The 17,952-nt window shown below is 38.4% G+C and overlaps 1 protein-coding gene across 2 annotated transcripts; it reads right to left on the reverse strand.

The window, feature by feature from the left end:
* Positions 1-406: 406 nt before the first annotated feature.
* LOC130434238 (prospero homeobox protein 1-like) lies at positions 407-17,403 on the reverse strand. 2 transcript variants are annotated; one of them, XM_056764254.1, is made up of 5 exons: positions 17,265-17,403; positions 12,976-14,753; positions 9,792-9,899; positions 7,103-7,297; positions 407-1,496 (listed from the first exon to the last, which is right to left on the reverse strand). In XM_056764254.1, the coding sequence occupies exons 2-5, from the start codon at positions 14,698-14,700 to the stop codon at positions 1,311-1,313; spliced, it is 2,214 nt and encodes a 737-aa protein (XP_056620232.1). In that variant the 5' UTR covers positions 14,701-14,753; positions 17,265-17,403; the 3' UTR covers positions 407-1,310. The 2 variants fall into 2 exon arrangements, with proteins under 2 accessions (XP_056620232.1, XP_056620231.1); XM_056764253.1 differs by lacking the exon at positions 17,265-17,403 and adding an exon at positions 16,185-16,319.
* Between the last annotated feature and the right edge of the window lie 549 nt (positions 17,404-17,952).

A 17,952-nucleotide genomic window follows, 5' to 3' on the forward strand; every position in this document is an offset into this window, starting at 1 on the left:
TGGCGCTAATGTTATGATATCAAGCGAGTTTAGTGGCAATTATTTACTATATTGTTTGCCTTTATAAACTATTTATACAAATTTAATTTAAATATAATAAACAGTTTTATGTATTTTAATCTGTGTAATAAAGACATTGATCTGACTTTCATTAGTTAGCATTATTTCACTGCCTGCACTGCACTGAATTGAACTTCTTCGTTATCGTCCTGATGCTGTAAATGTGACAATTTCATGGATCTAGTCACCTTGGTACACTTAAGAAAAACGTAAATATGAATATGAAAAGCCTACTTTGTTTATAATTAATAAGGAAGACATTAAGTGCAGGCTGACCATTTAGAAACAGACCTTTCAACAGAAACATGTTTATTTCAAATAAAAAGACACAAAGAAAACCTTTTTGTCAATTTCTTTATATATGAAAAGAAAACATTAAAAGCATAATACATTTTTTCACTTCCCAACAAAACTGATTGAATGCAAAGTACAGAAACCTGAAGAGACTTATTTTGTAATGAATCCTTGTACAGTACGTGTGCATAAAAATACTGCACTGTAAAATAAATAAAATAAATAAATAAAAGATCACTTAGATAGAGCACCAGTTGTCAGTCCTAAAGATGAACATAAACTTTAAACACACAAACACTCTTATCAGAGGTCTGGAATGATCTGTAGAGAACGAGGCGACGAGGAACACTTGTGTTTAGAGGTTTTATAGACCGTTTCCTCGTGTGAAAGACTTGACATGCGTGTCCAACACAGAAACACATCCCATTAGAGCCAAGACGAGCAAACACAACAGAATGAGCATCAGCTTCTATCGTCTCAGACGGTGAGAAAAGTTACATTCTGTACAGAATAGCATTGCGTTCCCTTAGACCCTCAACAAACCAAAAAGGAAAGAACAAATGAAATCTATACTTACTAGAAAACTTCCTCCTTACATTTGTGTATCAAGGTTTATGTTATGGAATAATATATGAAATAAAAATGCACGTCTTGCAAAACAAACATTCAAAATATAACAAAAAAGAAAGTTCAAAATGGTAATAATATACAATTTAGCGGTCATCCTACAAATGTCCTGCCCTGTTTTTCCAGAACCCATACTGCAAAACTTCACATAAAGTTATCGTGAGATCGGTCTACATTCATTAAAAAAACTAAAGCCAAACAGAAAAGGTTAAAATCCAACAAAACCATGACATTTTTTATCACCTGTGTAATGTTAACAAACTGGCAGAAATCTTAACAAAATTAAAAAAAATACAAAACTGTATTTTTGAATAGAAAGAGAAAACCTGTTACTCATGAAGGAGTTTGAGAAGGCATTTTTTTGATTTAAAGATCTCCGGAACTTCCGAGTCCAGTTTGCAGATGACTTTATAAATTGCCTTCTTCCATGACGGATCCACGTCTTTACCAGACACAATTGCGTTGAAGAACTCCCGTAATGTTATCTGAGCAACCTCCAAGAAACGTTCAGGAACCTGCAGGAGACACAGGCTAAGATGATGTTAGTTTAGATGATTTTTTATGGAATATTGTAGTGTTTCTTTTATAAATGACTTATCTGTGCACTTCATTATTGTTAAAATTCATGTTTCCTCATAATCTTTAATCAAAACCGTTAGCATTCTCCTCCCTCGAAACAACCTATATTCACTTCCTGTTTCGTAATGGCGTGAGAGTAGGTCTATCAAAGACTTTTTTCTGATCTAATCGGTTCTCGGTGGACGAAATCAAGTTTGCAGAAGTTTTCAGAAGCCCTATCACTCTATACATGCCACGATATGGAAATGAAGAGAATCGCTACTTCCACATATTTAATGAAGTGCTTTATAAACCTATTAAAATAGTCTTCATTAAAGCACACACATGCAGTCTTTTCTCCCTCTGTCTCACAAACACATCTGTCAATTCTGTTATATAATGTCTAAATTGGTAACGGAGTTGACAGTAACAGAATTGACAAGTTTAAGCGTTTTAGCCAAAAACACTCCATGCTAGCATAAATGGTATGAATTCTGAAATGTTTGGTTTCATTCGGACTAGCTTTGTTTATAATAACATTGAACTCTACAGCAGATCTCAAACAGAAGGTTACACAGTAAAAAAACAGACATTTCCTGGCAGAAATAAACCGTTTGTTGTTTTACGTGTTTTCCAGGTTTTCCTCTAAATTTGCAGTTCTTTTCTGTGTTTTTAACATTTTATGACCGTATTTCTAGAGCCACATGTAAATCTGTAAAAAAATCTGTTTTTCACACCACACCTGGGGGTGGAAAAGCAGAAAGATTCTGTAAAATAATGTTTTTTACAGTGTGCGTTTTAAAAAAGCTCATTTGACATGTCATCGAGGGCCCTCGAATGACGTCACAATCCAAAGGATCCTTGGAAGGCAGCACTCGTTTCGCATCCTACGTTTGGCCTGATTTGAAGGACATGTAAAGTTAATTTTTCTTTAGGAGGATGGATGACGCAGCCACCGGTTTAAGAATCAGCCCTAGATTATATCAAACAGGTATATGTTCTCCCAAATAAAACCCCTGGACTATCACATTCAATGCATATTCCCAATTCACTTTGATTCATGATAACTTTGAAAATGTAATTTGTCCTCGACAACTTATAAAGTTATATAAAGTGACCATGAACACGAGAAGAGAGGGGAAGACATCACATATACTAGTTATACTTAGGGAGAAGAAAATATGCAGGCAATGTGATAAAGCCAAACAGAAGATGAGATTCGCTTTCTTTATCTGTCTAAAGTAGCAGACTGTGAGAGAAACATTCTTCAGGAGACTGAAAAATCTCATCCTTCATATCTGAAATGCACAGAAGCTGCTAAAGACGTTTCAGACATTCACGGTTTAAGAAATAACCGCTGACAATAATAATGCTTTAACTGTCATGCAAGCTGAATTGGGTTTCAATGTGATTTTTATTCGTTTCAATTTTATCGATATTTTATAAAACTGTTTTATTTCAAACTTATTTATTAAAACTTTTATTAGAGGCAGTAGTTCACCCCCCAAAAAATTCTCATAATTTACTCTCCCTTAAACCGTCACAAATTTCTTTGTTCTGCTGAACACATAAAGAATGTTTTGGGGAATGTTTTGAGTAGTATGGTAGTCAATAGTGCCCCAGAACTGTTTGGTTTCAACATGCTATCAAATGCCTTCTTTGTGTTCAGCGGAACAACAGAGGTCACACAGGTTTTGAACATCTTTAGGGAGAAAATTATCACAGAATTTTCCTCTTCGTTTGAACTGTCCCTTGAAATTTATCCCGTGATTGTTTTAAACATATAATGCTTGTTTTGTCACACAAAGTGAATCATATGACATTCATTCTGTCCTCATATGGAAAAACAGCAACGTGAAGATGATTAAAAATCTCTCATTTTGTAACCAAAGAATAGACAACAGCTTGAACAACATGGGGAAAATCGTTGTGAAGTGACCTTCCTTTAAGAACAGTAAAAGTGATGTAAACTCTGGAGTTGACCTTGTTAAGAGGACAGTACCGTGACTCAATCTTACTACTTCTGGGAACATGTTTGTGTTTGATCTGCGCTTACCAAACACACACTGACCGTGAGAGATAAAGGGGTTGATACACTTCAAGGATCCACGAATCGAGCACACATGTTCTGAAGCGCTCTGGTTAATCCATAACTAAACTAACATGAGAATGCACACAGAGACACTGCTTGTTCTGGACATCTCACACATGGCCTCTCTGAAAGCAAGACTTTATGTGGCAGCCTTGATGATGGGTAAGTAAACACATTCAGCTCTCTGGCCTCGAGCTGAGCCTTGAGTTTCACTCTCACACGCGCCAGCACAGAAACTCAACTCACACAACTGCAGGATGCAGAATAAGAAAACCATAGATGTTTTCCAGATTACCATCATTCTGGGAGACATCTGACAGTGATGCGTGTTGTTTTTCACTACAGACCTTCAGAGCTCAAGGTCAGATGTTGATACCCAAAAGACTGTGTTGAACAACTAGAAGAACACAATGCTATCACTTTAGAAATCTGAATCCTGACTTCAGCACAATCGCTCACCTGAGATGGCCGAAGAGAAGAGACAGTCAGCAAGCCCACATCAGAATCACACCATCCAATAACTGTGAAACGTACAGCATGTTTTGGAATATGAGACGACCTGAATATCACATCCAGATCCGTCCACTGTACACTAAAGTCATCCCTTTCATATTTATTTTCTCTTATTCATCTTATTTTGCTGTCTGTGTAACCCGGCACACCTCTGAATGTCCACCTCGTAGGGATGTAATGATTCACGATGCAATTCACGATGAACAATTGCCCTTGTATTATTTCTCAAATGCTGCACATTGTTTTGTCAAATAGCAAACTAAACCGCAATTTTAAAACAGTTTCCAAATCAAATATAAAGGAATAATACAAAAGTGTCTTTATTATAAACAACAAACTAAGACTTTGTCTGTGCTTTTTAGGATTTTTTTACTTTTAAGAAATATCAGCATATCCACGTTTTCCAAGTCACAGCAGCGGCCCCTGCTGTTCAAAACATGTATTGCGATTCAAACAAAATCTCAACCGGCTTGAATCCTCACATATTATAATCGACTTTCAACCGGCTCACGTTATTTCAATGTGTTAGGAACAGGTCAAGGTCACTGTAATACACCTCAATAAAATGGATGGAAGGAGGCGGGAACCGGCAAACATTTAAACATTTAATAAAGTAATATAACAGCCGGCGGCCCCTCATGGACGACCGCCGGCGAACAAAACATAATATAAATACAAACATAACATATGTTCGGGCCCGGTCCTCTCTCTTCGCCGGTCCGGTCGCTCGTTCCTTTTATATGCTCCCATCTCCTACGTGATTCGAGGCCGGTGTGCGCACAGCTGGCGCTAATTCACAATTACTCACCGGACTCGAACCACGGTCTCGCCCCGCCTACTCTACTACAGTCACATTTAACCCCAAATGAAGGTTTTGATTCTCGCAAAATTCGAGGAAATTATTTTCTATTACACTAGACGTTAACAGAGGACCCTAGAAATGATTCACCCCTTTTGTCATGTTGTGTTCCATTACAATCTATCATTAACATGGATTCTAGCCATTCATTTATACGTCATGATACATTTCCAAAAGCATTTTAATAATTAATGACGTAATATGTGAATAAATAGTTTTTTTATTTCATTAAGTGTATATAAACCGTTTGTTGTTTTACGTGTTTTCCAGGTTTTCCTCTAAATTTGCAGTTCTTTTCTGTGTTTTTAACATTTTATGACCGTATTTCTAGAGCCACATGTAAATCTGTAAAAAAAATCTGTTTTTCACACCACACCTGGGGTTGGAAATAGCAGAAAGATTCTGTAAAATAATGTTTTTTACAGTGTGCGTTTTAAAAAGGCTCATTTGACATGTCATCGAGGGCCCTCGAATGACGTCACAATCCAAAGGATCCTTGGAAGGCAGCATTCGTTTCGCATCCTACGTTTGGCTAAAGATCTAAAAATATGGACATTTTTTGCTCCATGTCATAAAATAAGAGATGCACCGATGTATCGGCCAATAATTGGTCGATAGTTTGAAGAGTCCATAACATGAGATCATAAAAATGTTATTTCATGCAGTGTTTGAAAATAAGCAGTCTGCCAAGTTGTAAATCCGAAGGTGAATGAATAACAAAGTAACCTGCCTTGGAAAAAAGGGAGTCGACTCTGAATCACGCAAACGAGTCGTCAATAGTCTGATTCGCGAATCCCCCGCGGATTTACGTCACCACATATAGTCCCCGCCTACATTTTGCTAGGAAAACTTCACTCTTCTCCCCCAAACACTGTAGTTCTTGAGAATCGTTCGTGGTAGACCAATCACAGCAGACTAGACCATTGGACCAATCAAATCAGACTAGGCTAGCGGAAAGGAGGAGATTAGACAGATGAATTGCGGAACGAATCATTTGAGAGTCAGTCAAGAAGTAAGGTAAGAATAACTGCCTATTATAATGAAATAATACTGTTTTTACACCTATGTACATAAACCAAACTAGAACTTTAAAAATCCCTAGTTATGTACTCTTTAAAAATAGGCAATGATCAGGGCCGATATATATTTTCAATCAAAAGAGGACAGCAAAATGCAATGAATTTGTTCTCTGTGTAAAAGGTTAAGAAACATCACCGGTTTGAGGTTGATCAATATTACCAGTCATTAAATGAATTAATAACATTCAGAGACTAAACCGGAAAAGCACAAAAGTCGTTGAAAGGGAGGATGGGTATTAAGGGCATTTAAGTTCACAAGCAGCATTATTTCTCAGGATAAACCCACACAGCCACTTACAGAAACAAACACGCTCACATACAGTAAAAGCAAAGGCGGTTGGTTAGTGTGTCAAATTTGCATGGCTCTGCACATTTTCCCTAAGCAAAGTTTTAATCTGCTGTTAGTATCTCGCAGACACCTGCTGAGAAAATCCTTAACATGCAAAACCCAAGCCATTCACATCTTCACACACATATGCTTGTGAAGCATGTAACGCAGCTAACAGTAGATAGCGAAGTAGTATGCTATTTGCGTGTTCCTCATTTATATATGTAAATAAGAGCGATGCTAAAGATCCTGGAACAATAACAAAATCCTGCGTGCACTTGTGTAAGCGGAAAAATATGCGCGTCACAGAAAAGAAACACAACAAATGCTGTGTCTTCAATATCTCAGATCAAATGGAGGAAGACGTCTCCAGTGATGTCACACGTGTTTCCTGAATTGAATTCTCAGCCCTATTTCGCACAAGAAGAAGTCATAAAAGAACAGCAAGTATCATACAGATGACAGAGTGATTGACAGATGAGTCTTTACACACCGCTGGTCAAAAAGGACCCATGATTGTTGTTCATTTCACCCCCTGCTTATTAACTTATTATCACTTTAATATTAATGAATTATGTTATCGTAACCCTGACTCTATCCTTAAAGCTACTAGGGTTAAGTGATATAAAATATTATATTAATGAATAAAATATAAGATGATATTAACCAGGAGTCACAAAAACGACACGAACCTGAAAATCATTGCTCTTGTTGTAGTGCATGTTGAGCACTCTGTAGAGTTCAGAGTCACAAGTCACGCTGAGGTCGTCAGCCGTCAGCACTCCGTCATTAATGGCCTGCCGAGCGAACTTTTCCATCTGGATGTAGAAGAACTCTCTGAAGTTACTGAACCACTTGATCAGCTGAGATGTGATGCACCTGTTAAACTGAGAGACGCAGAATATTTACGTTATGAAGTGATTAATGGAATCAGTAGCAATTACATCTGTACACACTGCACAGTAAAGAGAAGACAGAAAGATAGATTACGTCAAGGTAAACACTTTAAAATATGACTGAATTTGTCGTCAACAAAACGTCTTCTGGATAGTTAGATGAACAAATTGCTAGAGAAATAGTGAGAATGATAAAAGAGCACATCAGTAAGACATGAGTAAAATGTGTGTGACACTAAGATGGATTGATGGAGAAAAAGAAATATGTTATATTATGGAGAACAATATAATGCCAATAAACAATAAAACCAACATAACACACACACACAAACTGTTAATGGCATTACACATACACTTTGTACATAAAATTAATATAAACATCATTACGTTTAAATCTAGGTAACACATCCATTTGTCATTAAAAATACTTCTGTGTAATTTAGCAATAAAAAAGGTTATTTTATGGAGAAAAAAAAAATGAAATGCAGTCTTTCCATGCAGTATGAAGGATTTCAGAAAGATTTCTATTATATTTTGCATACATTATGTGGATTTTAGGAAGTTTTTAGGGCAAATCACACAACAATTTCTTCAACCAGGGGTTAAATTGGGCCGGGGTCGACCGGGGCGGAAGCCCGGCACATAGGCTGACGGTCTGGCTCTGATCCCCGGCAGTGTGCGGCTCTTTTGGTGCAATGGAGCGGCACTCTGTTCTTAAGTTTAAGTGATAATGAAAAAAATCAAGGTATACACTTACATTGATAATTGTGGAAAAATGGATCTATATGCAACGTAGTAACCCAACTCGCAGTTTAATTTCTGCGGCGTCCAGCCTATATGCAAGTTTTAGACATGATGCTTTAAAGTTTCAAGCCGTTTGTGAAGAAACCTCGACTTCCAAATAATGTCATTTTAATCAAATTCAAGCATTCAAAGCGGTATGTTCATGGTGTGTGCTGCAGCAACAAAGCACAAATGAATGGGTCATCTCAATCCTTGTGAATGTTGTATGAAGTTTTGACAGAAAAGCTCTGTTGGTGTTATTAAATGATAATAAATGTAAATAGGGTAAAGGCCTACAGAAAGATTTTGATCTTTCCACATGTAGCTTTGTACACTGCTGGCATCTAGAATGACTTGGATCAGAGGGCCCTGTCAATTTTTATTTGACATTTTTTCAGTTCTTAAAACAATATTATAAGCTGCACACGCACCCCTCAAAATCCCCCACAGAGCCCCGGCACATAACAAATCCAAATTTAACCCCTTGTACAACCATATCTGTCTAATCATGTTTATCAGTGAAGAAAGTAAAGCACATGGTCAATACAACAATACAAATATAAACAGATGGATTACAATCTATCTATCATGAAAGAGCATTTGGGTTTGGAATGACATTAAAGTAAGCGACAGAATTTCTTTTTTGAGTGAACTATGCCTTTAACTTTTTGTGCAGCTACAGACAGACATCAAATTACAAAAGTTGAAGTCTTGTTTTTTATTAAATATAGGTAAAATAGGTCAAGTTAAAATAATATAGAAACTGAATTTAAGGAACGAGAATGCTTTTAAAAGTGATGCGATTGAAATACTTTCAAATAATATTGTTGTTTTAATAGAAGTAACCACAACCTATAAACTCAAGTAAATCAAAGCCACAAGGTTAAGCATGAAACAGTTAAGGTCTGGTTATGCTTTTGTCTCATCACACTGACATTAAACACATAAATGATATGTTTTCTGTGTTTTGTAGTTTGGAATATATAATAATTGGTCATTTACTCAGGTCCGGTGTATAAATGTTGAGGCGCTCTGGAGCGCAAACTTCCAAGCGCTCTGGAAAAAGTGGAAAGCGACGCAGCATTATGGTGTCGATCATCATAAACGCGGAAGACTCCTTGTTTTAGGAAATTCACTACCGCATTTAAATGTGGTTATCCCTCAAAAAATGTTGCAGTGTGTACATGGCCAGTACTCATTACTCATTTTGTTGTAAAATAAATCTTATTTAACTTTAATTCTATATATCCTTCAGGTGCATTTTTAACAATTATAATGGAGTTTTTTTGTTTCACAAAATGAAGTTGGTAATAAACGTCCATGTTCCACCTGCTCTGACCTTTCAGCCTCTCTTCAGACATCACCACAGTCCATCCCATCGAGCTGTGAACATTTTACATTTCTATTTCTGTGTGGTCAAACAAATGGTGCTGACATTTATTTGCTTATTTAAATTTACCTTAATGTAGACTTGTCCTGAATGTCACACGCGCACACACAAACAGACGCACACTATGTTATTGCTCATATGTTGCTCTTTCAGTGCTCAAGAGATTTGACTGTTGAAATCCATAAATGAAATATAGAATCTGGATTTGAGATGAGATTTGAGAATCTCATTTTGAGACATTGTTGAGATTTCGTCTGAAACAAAATAAATGTGTGCGATTTCTGACTCAGGTGGGAAACGCAGTCATCTCACCTTCACATCGGGGAAGTACATCTTCAGTGTGTTGGAGCTTGGGTACCTGGAGTAGAAGAACATCACCTTGGCCTTTTTCAGATGGTTTGGAGATAAACCCTCCTGGACGTGACACCGGCAGTAAAGGAATATGAGCTTGATGAAACATTTGCTTGAAATTATCATCTCATCACTCTAGAGAGTCACGGCCAACATAATATGAAAAACACTACCTCCAACAGAGTTTCCATCGTTAAAGTCATTTTACAGGCAAAGAAAGCAACATATTTCCCTAATCCTCCAATCACCTCCGAATAAAGATAAGATTTGCATATCACCTTCAATGTGTTTCAACCCGTACTTTACCAGGAACCAAACACAATCAAGGCAACACTTGGAAAAAAAGGCTTGTTTTTATGATGTAAAATATGGACTAACCCATCCGTTGTGGGTTTAGAAAATGTCCATATTTTACCCGACCACGGAGTGAAACAACCCAGCATGATTTGCTACACAGGCACAAGGGTCGTACATGCCACTACCTTTATAGATTGCCTTAAATACAATGGTAAAAATTGCTTAGAGGCGTTTAGGCGTTTGTTTTTTTACCCATTGCAATGTAGGTTCGCTTAAGGATATGAAGCAGACAATACTGAACATTATTGACGTTCATGCATGATGTTAATCTCAGGAGTCGTTGTTTTTTACATCAAGCATAACAGCATCTCGCAAAATGAATATAATGAATCTTTTACTCAGCTGCAATAATAGTGTGGGCCACTTAGTCAACCCGCACGTTTGCGTCCATATGATACGTAACAAACGGCACAAATCTAGTTAACCGTATTTCTTTTTTTGTACACATCTGCTTCGTAACCTATATTAAACAAGCATCAGAATGGAGAAAAAACAAGCGCCTCTAGTGGACATTTCTATTTAAATATCAGTCTGACCTCGCAGGACATCGTTACGGCAATTCAAACTATTTGAATTAAAAAAACGTCAAACTGAAGCCCCTCCCCTAACTCCATCCCTAAACCTTAGGGCAAATTGTCCCAAAAAGCGTCTGAATATGATCATACAAATTGGATTAAAGGTTGGAAAAAAGTGTTCATATAAATGTAATTCGAATTAGCCACCTTGTAAAATTGTTACGAATTGCCGTGAGATTCTGTTGAAGAGATCCAGATATTAGTACCTGGTGCATGTAAGTCACGTTATCCAGAAATGTATAACCTGACTTGATTCTTTTTTGGGTATATACACCTCTTTTAGGAATAGCAAATCTTTAAAAAGAACGCTCAAAATCCATCGTACATTGTAAACATTAGCTTCTTCCCAAGAGAACACATCGTCCATACAGTACCACCAGACTCTCTGAAAGAAAAAAACTGTGCCACCACTTTTTATTATTAGAGAAATTAATTTGAAATCACTAGCACATCATTTGAAAAATAATCTTTATAACCAAATTCTGTAGCATCTTTCTTTACGGCAAAATGACTTTCTATTTCTCTTGATCAATGTCATCATTCAATCCTCGACTTTAGCCCAAACAGAAACAGTTCGGATATCTGTCTGATATTTCAGCCAAAGCTGCACAATTTCCTCCGTCCTTTAGCATTCATCAATAATCTATTTAAGCTTCGTACACTTTGTTAGTTCGAACCGCACAGAGAGTGACATTCTTGCAAAGGATGTTCTCCTGTACTGACCTCCGTCACACAACGAAACGGCTGATTAGGCAAATCTGGCGGACAAAGAGAGCCCGGCCGCCTCCTGCTCTATGCACTCTGACATCAGCACACCGCCTTTTGTGTTACTGTCAAACAAAGAACATCCCAGAGCAGACAGATGGGCAAACTTCACCTTCTAACAGATCCAACAGTAGAGCGATCGGTTTTGATCAGATTGTCACAGAAGATGCATCCCAAATGATACGGGACTATGAGTTTTAGGTAGACCTTCTGCCTCAAATAATTATTCATGATTAATATTTGCACAATATTAGATTTGTTGTTTATCCAAAGCAACTTGCTTTTAGACTTTTAGGCATTCAAGCGACATACTTGAGTATACTTAAGTATTCACATTCTCTGGGATTCAAACTCATGACCTTTGCATTGCTAGTGATTTTCAGAAACATGTTAAAAATATACCTCATGATGCCTTTAAATGTTGTGCAAATCTTGCTACGGAATTCACAGTACTATTAGTGCTGGTACAGAAAAAAAAGCTCTCTGTTTTTCTTGTAGTCTTTGGAGACACAGTGGCTTTAACGGTAAAAACTACTTATATGGTTAACAGAATACAGACGTTGTTTGTCTCTAATCTTTGCATAGACTTCTGACTTTGTTAAACAAATTTGTTAAGTGCAATATTTCTAACATCTCACAACAAAACAAACAACATCTGCAAAGTGCAGCCATTGTTTCATTGCTTTCATCTGTTTTTTTTGTTTGATCTAGCTTCATTGTTTTGTCTCTCTTTGACTATCGTCTCTGACTGACACTGGAAAGCACGAGCCCCTGGGTTAGAAGACAAGACAAGGCAGCCAAACAAAAAACAAACAGACACACCTGTCTAGCACAAAGTAAAGAAGAATAAATAAAACGAGAAAGGATTGTGTGCCAGACAAGCGACAGCTGAGGGCCCTGAGGTCGTGGATGGATTCTTTACGGTTTAAAAAAGACTTACTGGAATTAGTATCCACACCTTCATTATTTATTTATGAATCTGTACGATAGATACGATAAAAGAAAACAGAGGTTCAAACCGTTCTAAAAAGAAACTAAAGTGCTGCTCAAAAATGTAAAGAACGCTGCCATATTCTTAATCCATAACAATTCATAATTAAAAGGTGTTTCACAAATTCAATTTGAAACATTTTAAACCTAAACAACAGACTCTGACACTCTGAAAATGGTACCACGTATCTTATCCATGCAAACAACAACAACTTTGAAATCAAAGACCAGAGCCGATTTTAAAAGATGCAAAAGAGATCGAAACCGAACCTGCAGGTTCAGTCGTTATTTCGCTGACGCACTGAAACTCACTTATAGGACATGCAGTTTTATTATAACACCCGGGCATGTAAATAGCGACTGAATTTTCATTTCTAAGCGATATTTTCCTTAAATTGTACCAAATAAGAGTAAGAATAAGCACTAACAAGGATAGATTTCAACGTTAAAAAGGATATTGTACTCCCTGAGTAGGTCGAGATGTCTGACATATCTTGAAGGTCTCCACATTCAGATTTGATGAATGACAGCGAAGGCCCCTCAGCAGTGCTTCCCGGCTGAACTGGTGAGCAGGAACGATGGTGCCCTAGATGGTGGCCGGAAGACATTTTGGTTGGCATGCCTATGGATTCTCGTGACAGATCCATTGAGTCGGGAAAGTTTTGGTCTTTCCTAGAGTATCCTGCTGATGGGGCACCAAATGCACTCTGGAATGAGTAAGCCATGAGAGAGAGCGGAAACGGATGGCGGAAGGATGGGGAGCTGAAGGTCATGTTGGCAGAAAGAGAAGACGGGTGAAGAGACGGATGTGGGTGGCCACCGTCAGCCCCGAGTGCAGAGGACTGATGGTGCTCAAATGGCGACTTTCGCACCACCAGGGACATCGCCTCGGTCTGGTGGTTGGCACTAGGTAGAGGGGCTCCGCCAAATGATTCAAGCGGGCTGGGATTGATGACATCAGCGAGGCATTGCACCCTTTGGTGAGCGGAGTGGAAGTCCGGGTTGTCCCCATTACCAGCGATGTAGTCCTGGGTTGTCCGACGAGATTTGGCAAAGATTTTCACCACGGTTTCTACTACTTGAGACATGGCGGAGTTCAGCTCCTGCTTCAGGGTTTCTGCCAAATGTTTGCCCTCTTCATGCATTGAGATTAAATCTTTCCCCCTTAAATAACTTTCCCTTTTTGGCTTTTCTCTAACCGACAAGACTTGTTCCCCAAGTAGAGCCCTTGCTTGATCCAAAAACTGTCCCGGATCCAAGTCATTGTTAGAGCGAGAATCTTCATTGAGGTCGCCATCGACAAGGCCCTCATCAGATCGTACGCTGTCTTCTGAGATATTCCCTCCATCTGCTTCGGAATCGGTGCTGTCGTACATCTGAAAGAGCTTCTCTTGAAGTTGTCGAAGCTGTTTCTGCATGTCCTCCAGCTGCAGTTTCAACTGCCTGCGTTCTTCAACCTTCTGCTCCTTATGTGCAGAAACCAGCTGCTGGTAGCTTCGGTGCTGCTGCTGAGGTAACTTTTGCTTCCTCTTGTTCTCACGATAGTTGTCTCGAGGGCTACGGGACTGCGGAGGACCTTCGGTTTCGCCATCTTCATTCTGGCCGCGATCATTTACGCGGGGAATTAATGGAGCAGTCATGTTGGGTGAGTGGCTCATTCCACGAATGATGTTCTCTACACGGGCACGCTTGGCCCGAAGGTGCTCATCATTGAGTCGATCAGAGTCAAACGGGTACAGTGTGGCGTTTGCAGATGGCGAGGGGCACTCTTGAGGGCTGTCCTGGGATGAGGTGCTGCAAGTGTCCTCCTGGGATGCTTTGGATTCTGTTATACCTTGGTCTCCACCACCCTTGGACATATTCCTCTTGAGTAAGTTGCTGATTATAGCGGCGCTATGAAAAGGCACCATGTCATCTCCGTATGAGCTCGTCCTCTTCAACAATTTGCGAAGAACGTTGTTTGACCTAATGACACCCATGTCACTGTGCCCTAACTTAGCAGCTTGACTCTCCAGCACGTCCTGCTTACGGATCCCGTTCATGACGGTGGGATTAGCTGTGATGATGCCAGATGCGGTTTGGGTCAATGTGGCAGCTGAGCTTACAGTTCTTTTCACTCCGATGTCCACCCGTCTTCTCTTGGCGTGTCGGTTTAGAGAGAATTTTGTATCATGTTCTGGCATTACTGGTGTTGCTATTAAGTCATTGGTCACAAACTTGGATTCTGACACAAGTACTAAAAAAAAGAAAGAACATGAATAGAGTCAGTTTTATAAAGGTCAAAATGTGCACAGACAACAATATAAAAAAAATGTGTTACATTATTTTCATAAAATGGTTAGTTCCAGTTCTTGATTCTGATCAAACTTAATAAGGTTATGTCAACAGTCTCTTTGACAACATATTGAGCTTGAAATTTTTTGAATAGATAAGCTATGTTGGGGTTCCATTCTTTGCATTTCTGTGTAATTGTGGCTTTATAGAAATACATTCGAATTGAACACATTGGATTTAAATTGTCTCTGTCATGCCTCAATCACCGATTCTTACTGTGACTGCAAGCAATCATTTGAACAACAGTCTAATTTTCAGCATTTTCATCAAAGTTCAAACTTCCCTGGACAGCTGTGAGTTTACTTGTACGACTCCCACAACATTCACCTACCACATGACAAAAAAACACTTCATTTGGAAAGCAGCTCTGTAGTTCCCAGGTATCTCTATCTCTCTCTCCCTCCTTCTCTCTATCTCTCTCTCTCTCTTGTGTGTTTGGCCTTTTTTTATATCCCGGTGGGGACCTAAACCTAAATGCACACCAACATATGGGGACCCGTGTCACTGTGGGGACAACAATTGAGGTCCCCGCGTTCAAAAAAGCTTATAAATCGTACTGAACAATATGTTCTAAAATCTAAAAATGCTAAAAGTTTTCTATAATCTCAAGGTTTGGGGCTAGGGTTATGGGATAGTATATACAGTTTGTACAGTATAAAAATCATCACGCCTATGGACTAATAAACCAGGTGTGTGTGTGTGTGTGTGTTTTGTATGATACAACATTTTTTATAGTCAAAAGTTGGCTTCTTCAAAACAAAAATACACCAACACAGTCAAATAATGAATCAGTCACTTCTGTTGTTTTTTTGGCATCAAAGATAAATAAATAAGAAGAATAAAAATTGAGCCAAGCACCTCAAAAACACCTGTCGTTAACAAAACTACAGACGAGGAACTAAACCAACCAAGTTCCCACACACAGTTTCTGCTAAAAACTTCCGCTACTGAATAAAGACACAAAAAACATCACTGAATCACAAACTATTGATAACACATTCAAAAGGCGTTTATATATATATATAAGTATACATACATTTTAGACAATCCTGAATCCCTAAACTGCATGAAATATTTATTAAATATGCCGCTCCAGCACTTATGACCTCTATTTGTGAATATATTTCAAATAATTAATTTCTGCGTAAAAAGCGTGTCACCTTTACAAATAACATCCGAAATAATAAATATTTTTTATAAATAATTTATAATAATAAGTATTTCAAAAACACTTTAAAACCATAATAGTCCGTTCACAGAAAAGCAAAATCAAGTTTGTTTTATTTCTTAACAGTAAATGATGTTAACTTCAGGATAACACATTATCACTTACCTCGTGAAGGAGGGCAGAAACACGCTGCTCTGGGTTATGTGGGGATAAATAACACGATATGTCCCAGAAACGAGAAGAGAAAGTGTCTGGACGGGAGATGAAACTCCTCCGGCTGTCAGCGGCGCTTTAAGATGCGAATGAAGGAAACCGGAAGACTCCGCGTCAGTGAAGCGTTGTGATGTAACGAGCGCATCCACCAATAAAATCAAGCCGATCACTCGCGAGGAACTGCTAGCTAGACTCACTGTTGCCTTAAAGTTTATATTTCATAATAAAATAAAATAAACAAAAAAACTGAATATTTTTTGACGACACGTTTTAAAAGTTGGTTCGGTTAACTTTGAGGATGCATTTCATTTTCAACAACACTTTTTAATAAAATAGAGTTTATAACCAAAGCGTTATTACCTTCTCAATTAAATGATAATTACGTGTATGACACGATCAATCGGTCCTGCGCGTTTAATCGTATGCGCAGTTTAGGATCTTTTTATCTTTATATTGTACAGCACAATGGTAAACGAGCGTTGTTTTATTGTGCTTTATAAATAAACTAAACTAAACTAGACATGGAACAAACAGTCATTTTCCACAATTAACATTTTTTGTAAAGAAACATATATCAACATAATAAAATAACATAATCACTGATGATTTTGCCCTCCATATCGATTCATTGCGGTCTAAACGTCAATATGAAGAGTCTGTAGGCTATTCTTATTTCTCTAATGCGAAGACAAAATCTAAAAATGCGGATATATAAACGTTATATATAATAATGCTGCGTCGCTGAAAAATTTGGAGTAAAAAGCGAAATCATTGTCGTAGTCAGGCTAAGAATTGAATTTGATTTGAGGCCTCAGAGAGATTGCAGAATATCTTAGATCTCTTTCCAGGAATGACAGATGGGTTGATTTTCCGTCTGATAATGTGTTGATGTGAGTTATTTTGCGCACTGGTGTGGAGTCCCCGCGGCGCGCGCGGCGCTGGAAACACACCAGATCATTACAGGACAGTGTTTGTAAACGGAAGTGTGTTGTGTGGATGAAGGGTGTGTTTGCTGCCGTTGGCATCACTCACCGTAGGCCGCGAGGACCTATAATCGACCCGCGCGCTTATTTCCATCACTTCTCCCCGCGTCAGAGCGCAACACCAAAGGCGCGTGGCGCAGGAGCTTTATTGGCCCGTGCGTTTATGAGACTTCAGAGATGAAGTGAACTATGTGCATCCATTGTACGAGAATGATTTGTTTCCTTAACATTATACTAAATTAAAGATCTACAGATTTATGACTGTCTCTTTTGTGCACTAAAGTTCAGGATTATCAAAATTTGGCAGCTGGACACAAGACCTTTGGAACGAGCAGTTTATAAGCTTGCCAGTTTTGCCCCCGGGGAGGTTGCCAGCTCCTGACATCAAACTAAACGGACCGAGAGAATAAGAGATAGGCTACAGGAGGTCTGATGTCCAGTAGCCCACCAGCCAAGGTGTTTATCTCATCTGTTCACATGCTTCGGGTAAAACACAAACACAAAAGAAAGCTACTCATCTGTGATGGCCATTTTAGCACTTTTTAGGTATAATGTCCCTGCGAAATATAGAGAAGGTCTAGTATACATGTTCAGTTATTAAAGAAAATCAGATAGAGCAGGTGCAGATTTCTTTCCCACGTTGTCTTTTTCTGTTCAACAAGATTGTAGGACACACACACACACACACATTTTTGTTTTGGCATGAAGGCGTCCGGGTCAAGAGCTGGAGGGTTCCA

The sequence above is a fragment of the Triplophysa dalaica genome, chromosome 13 (assembly GCF_015846415.1).
Source record: "Triplophysa dalaica isolate WHDGS20190420 chromosome 13, ASM1584641v1, whole genome shotgun sequence".
NCBI classification, from domain to species: domain Eukaryota; kingdom Metazoa; phylum Chordata; class Actinopteri; order Cypriniformes; family Nemacheilidae; genus Triplophysa; species Triplophysa dalaica.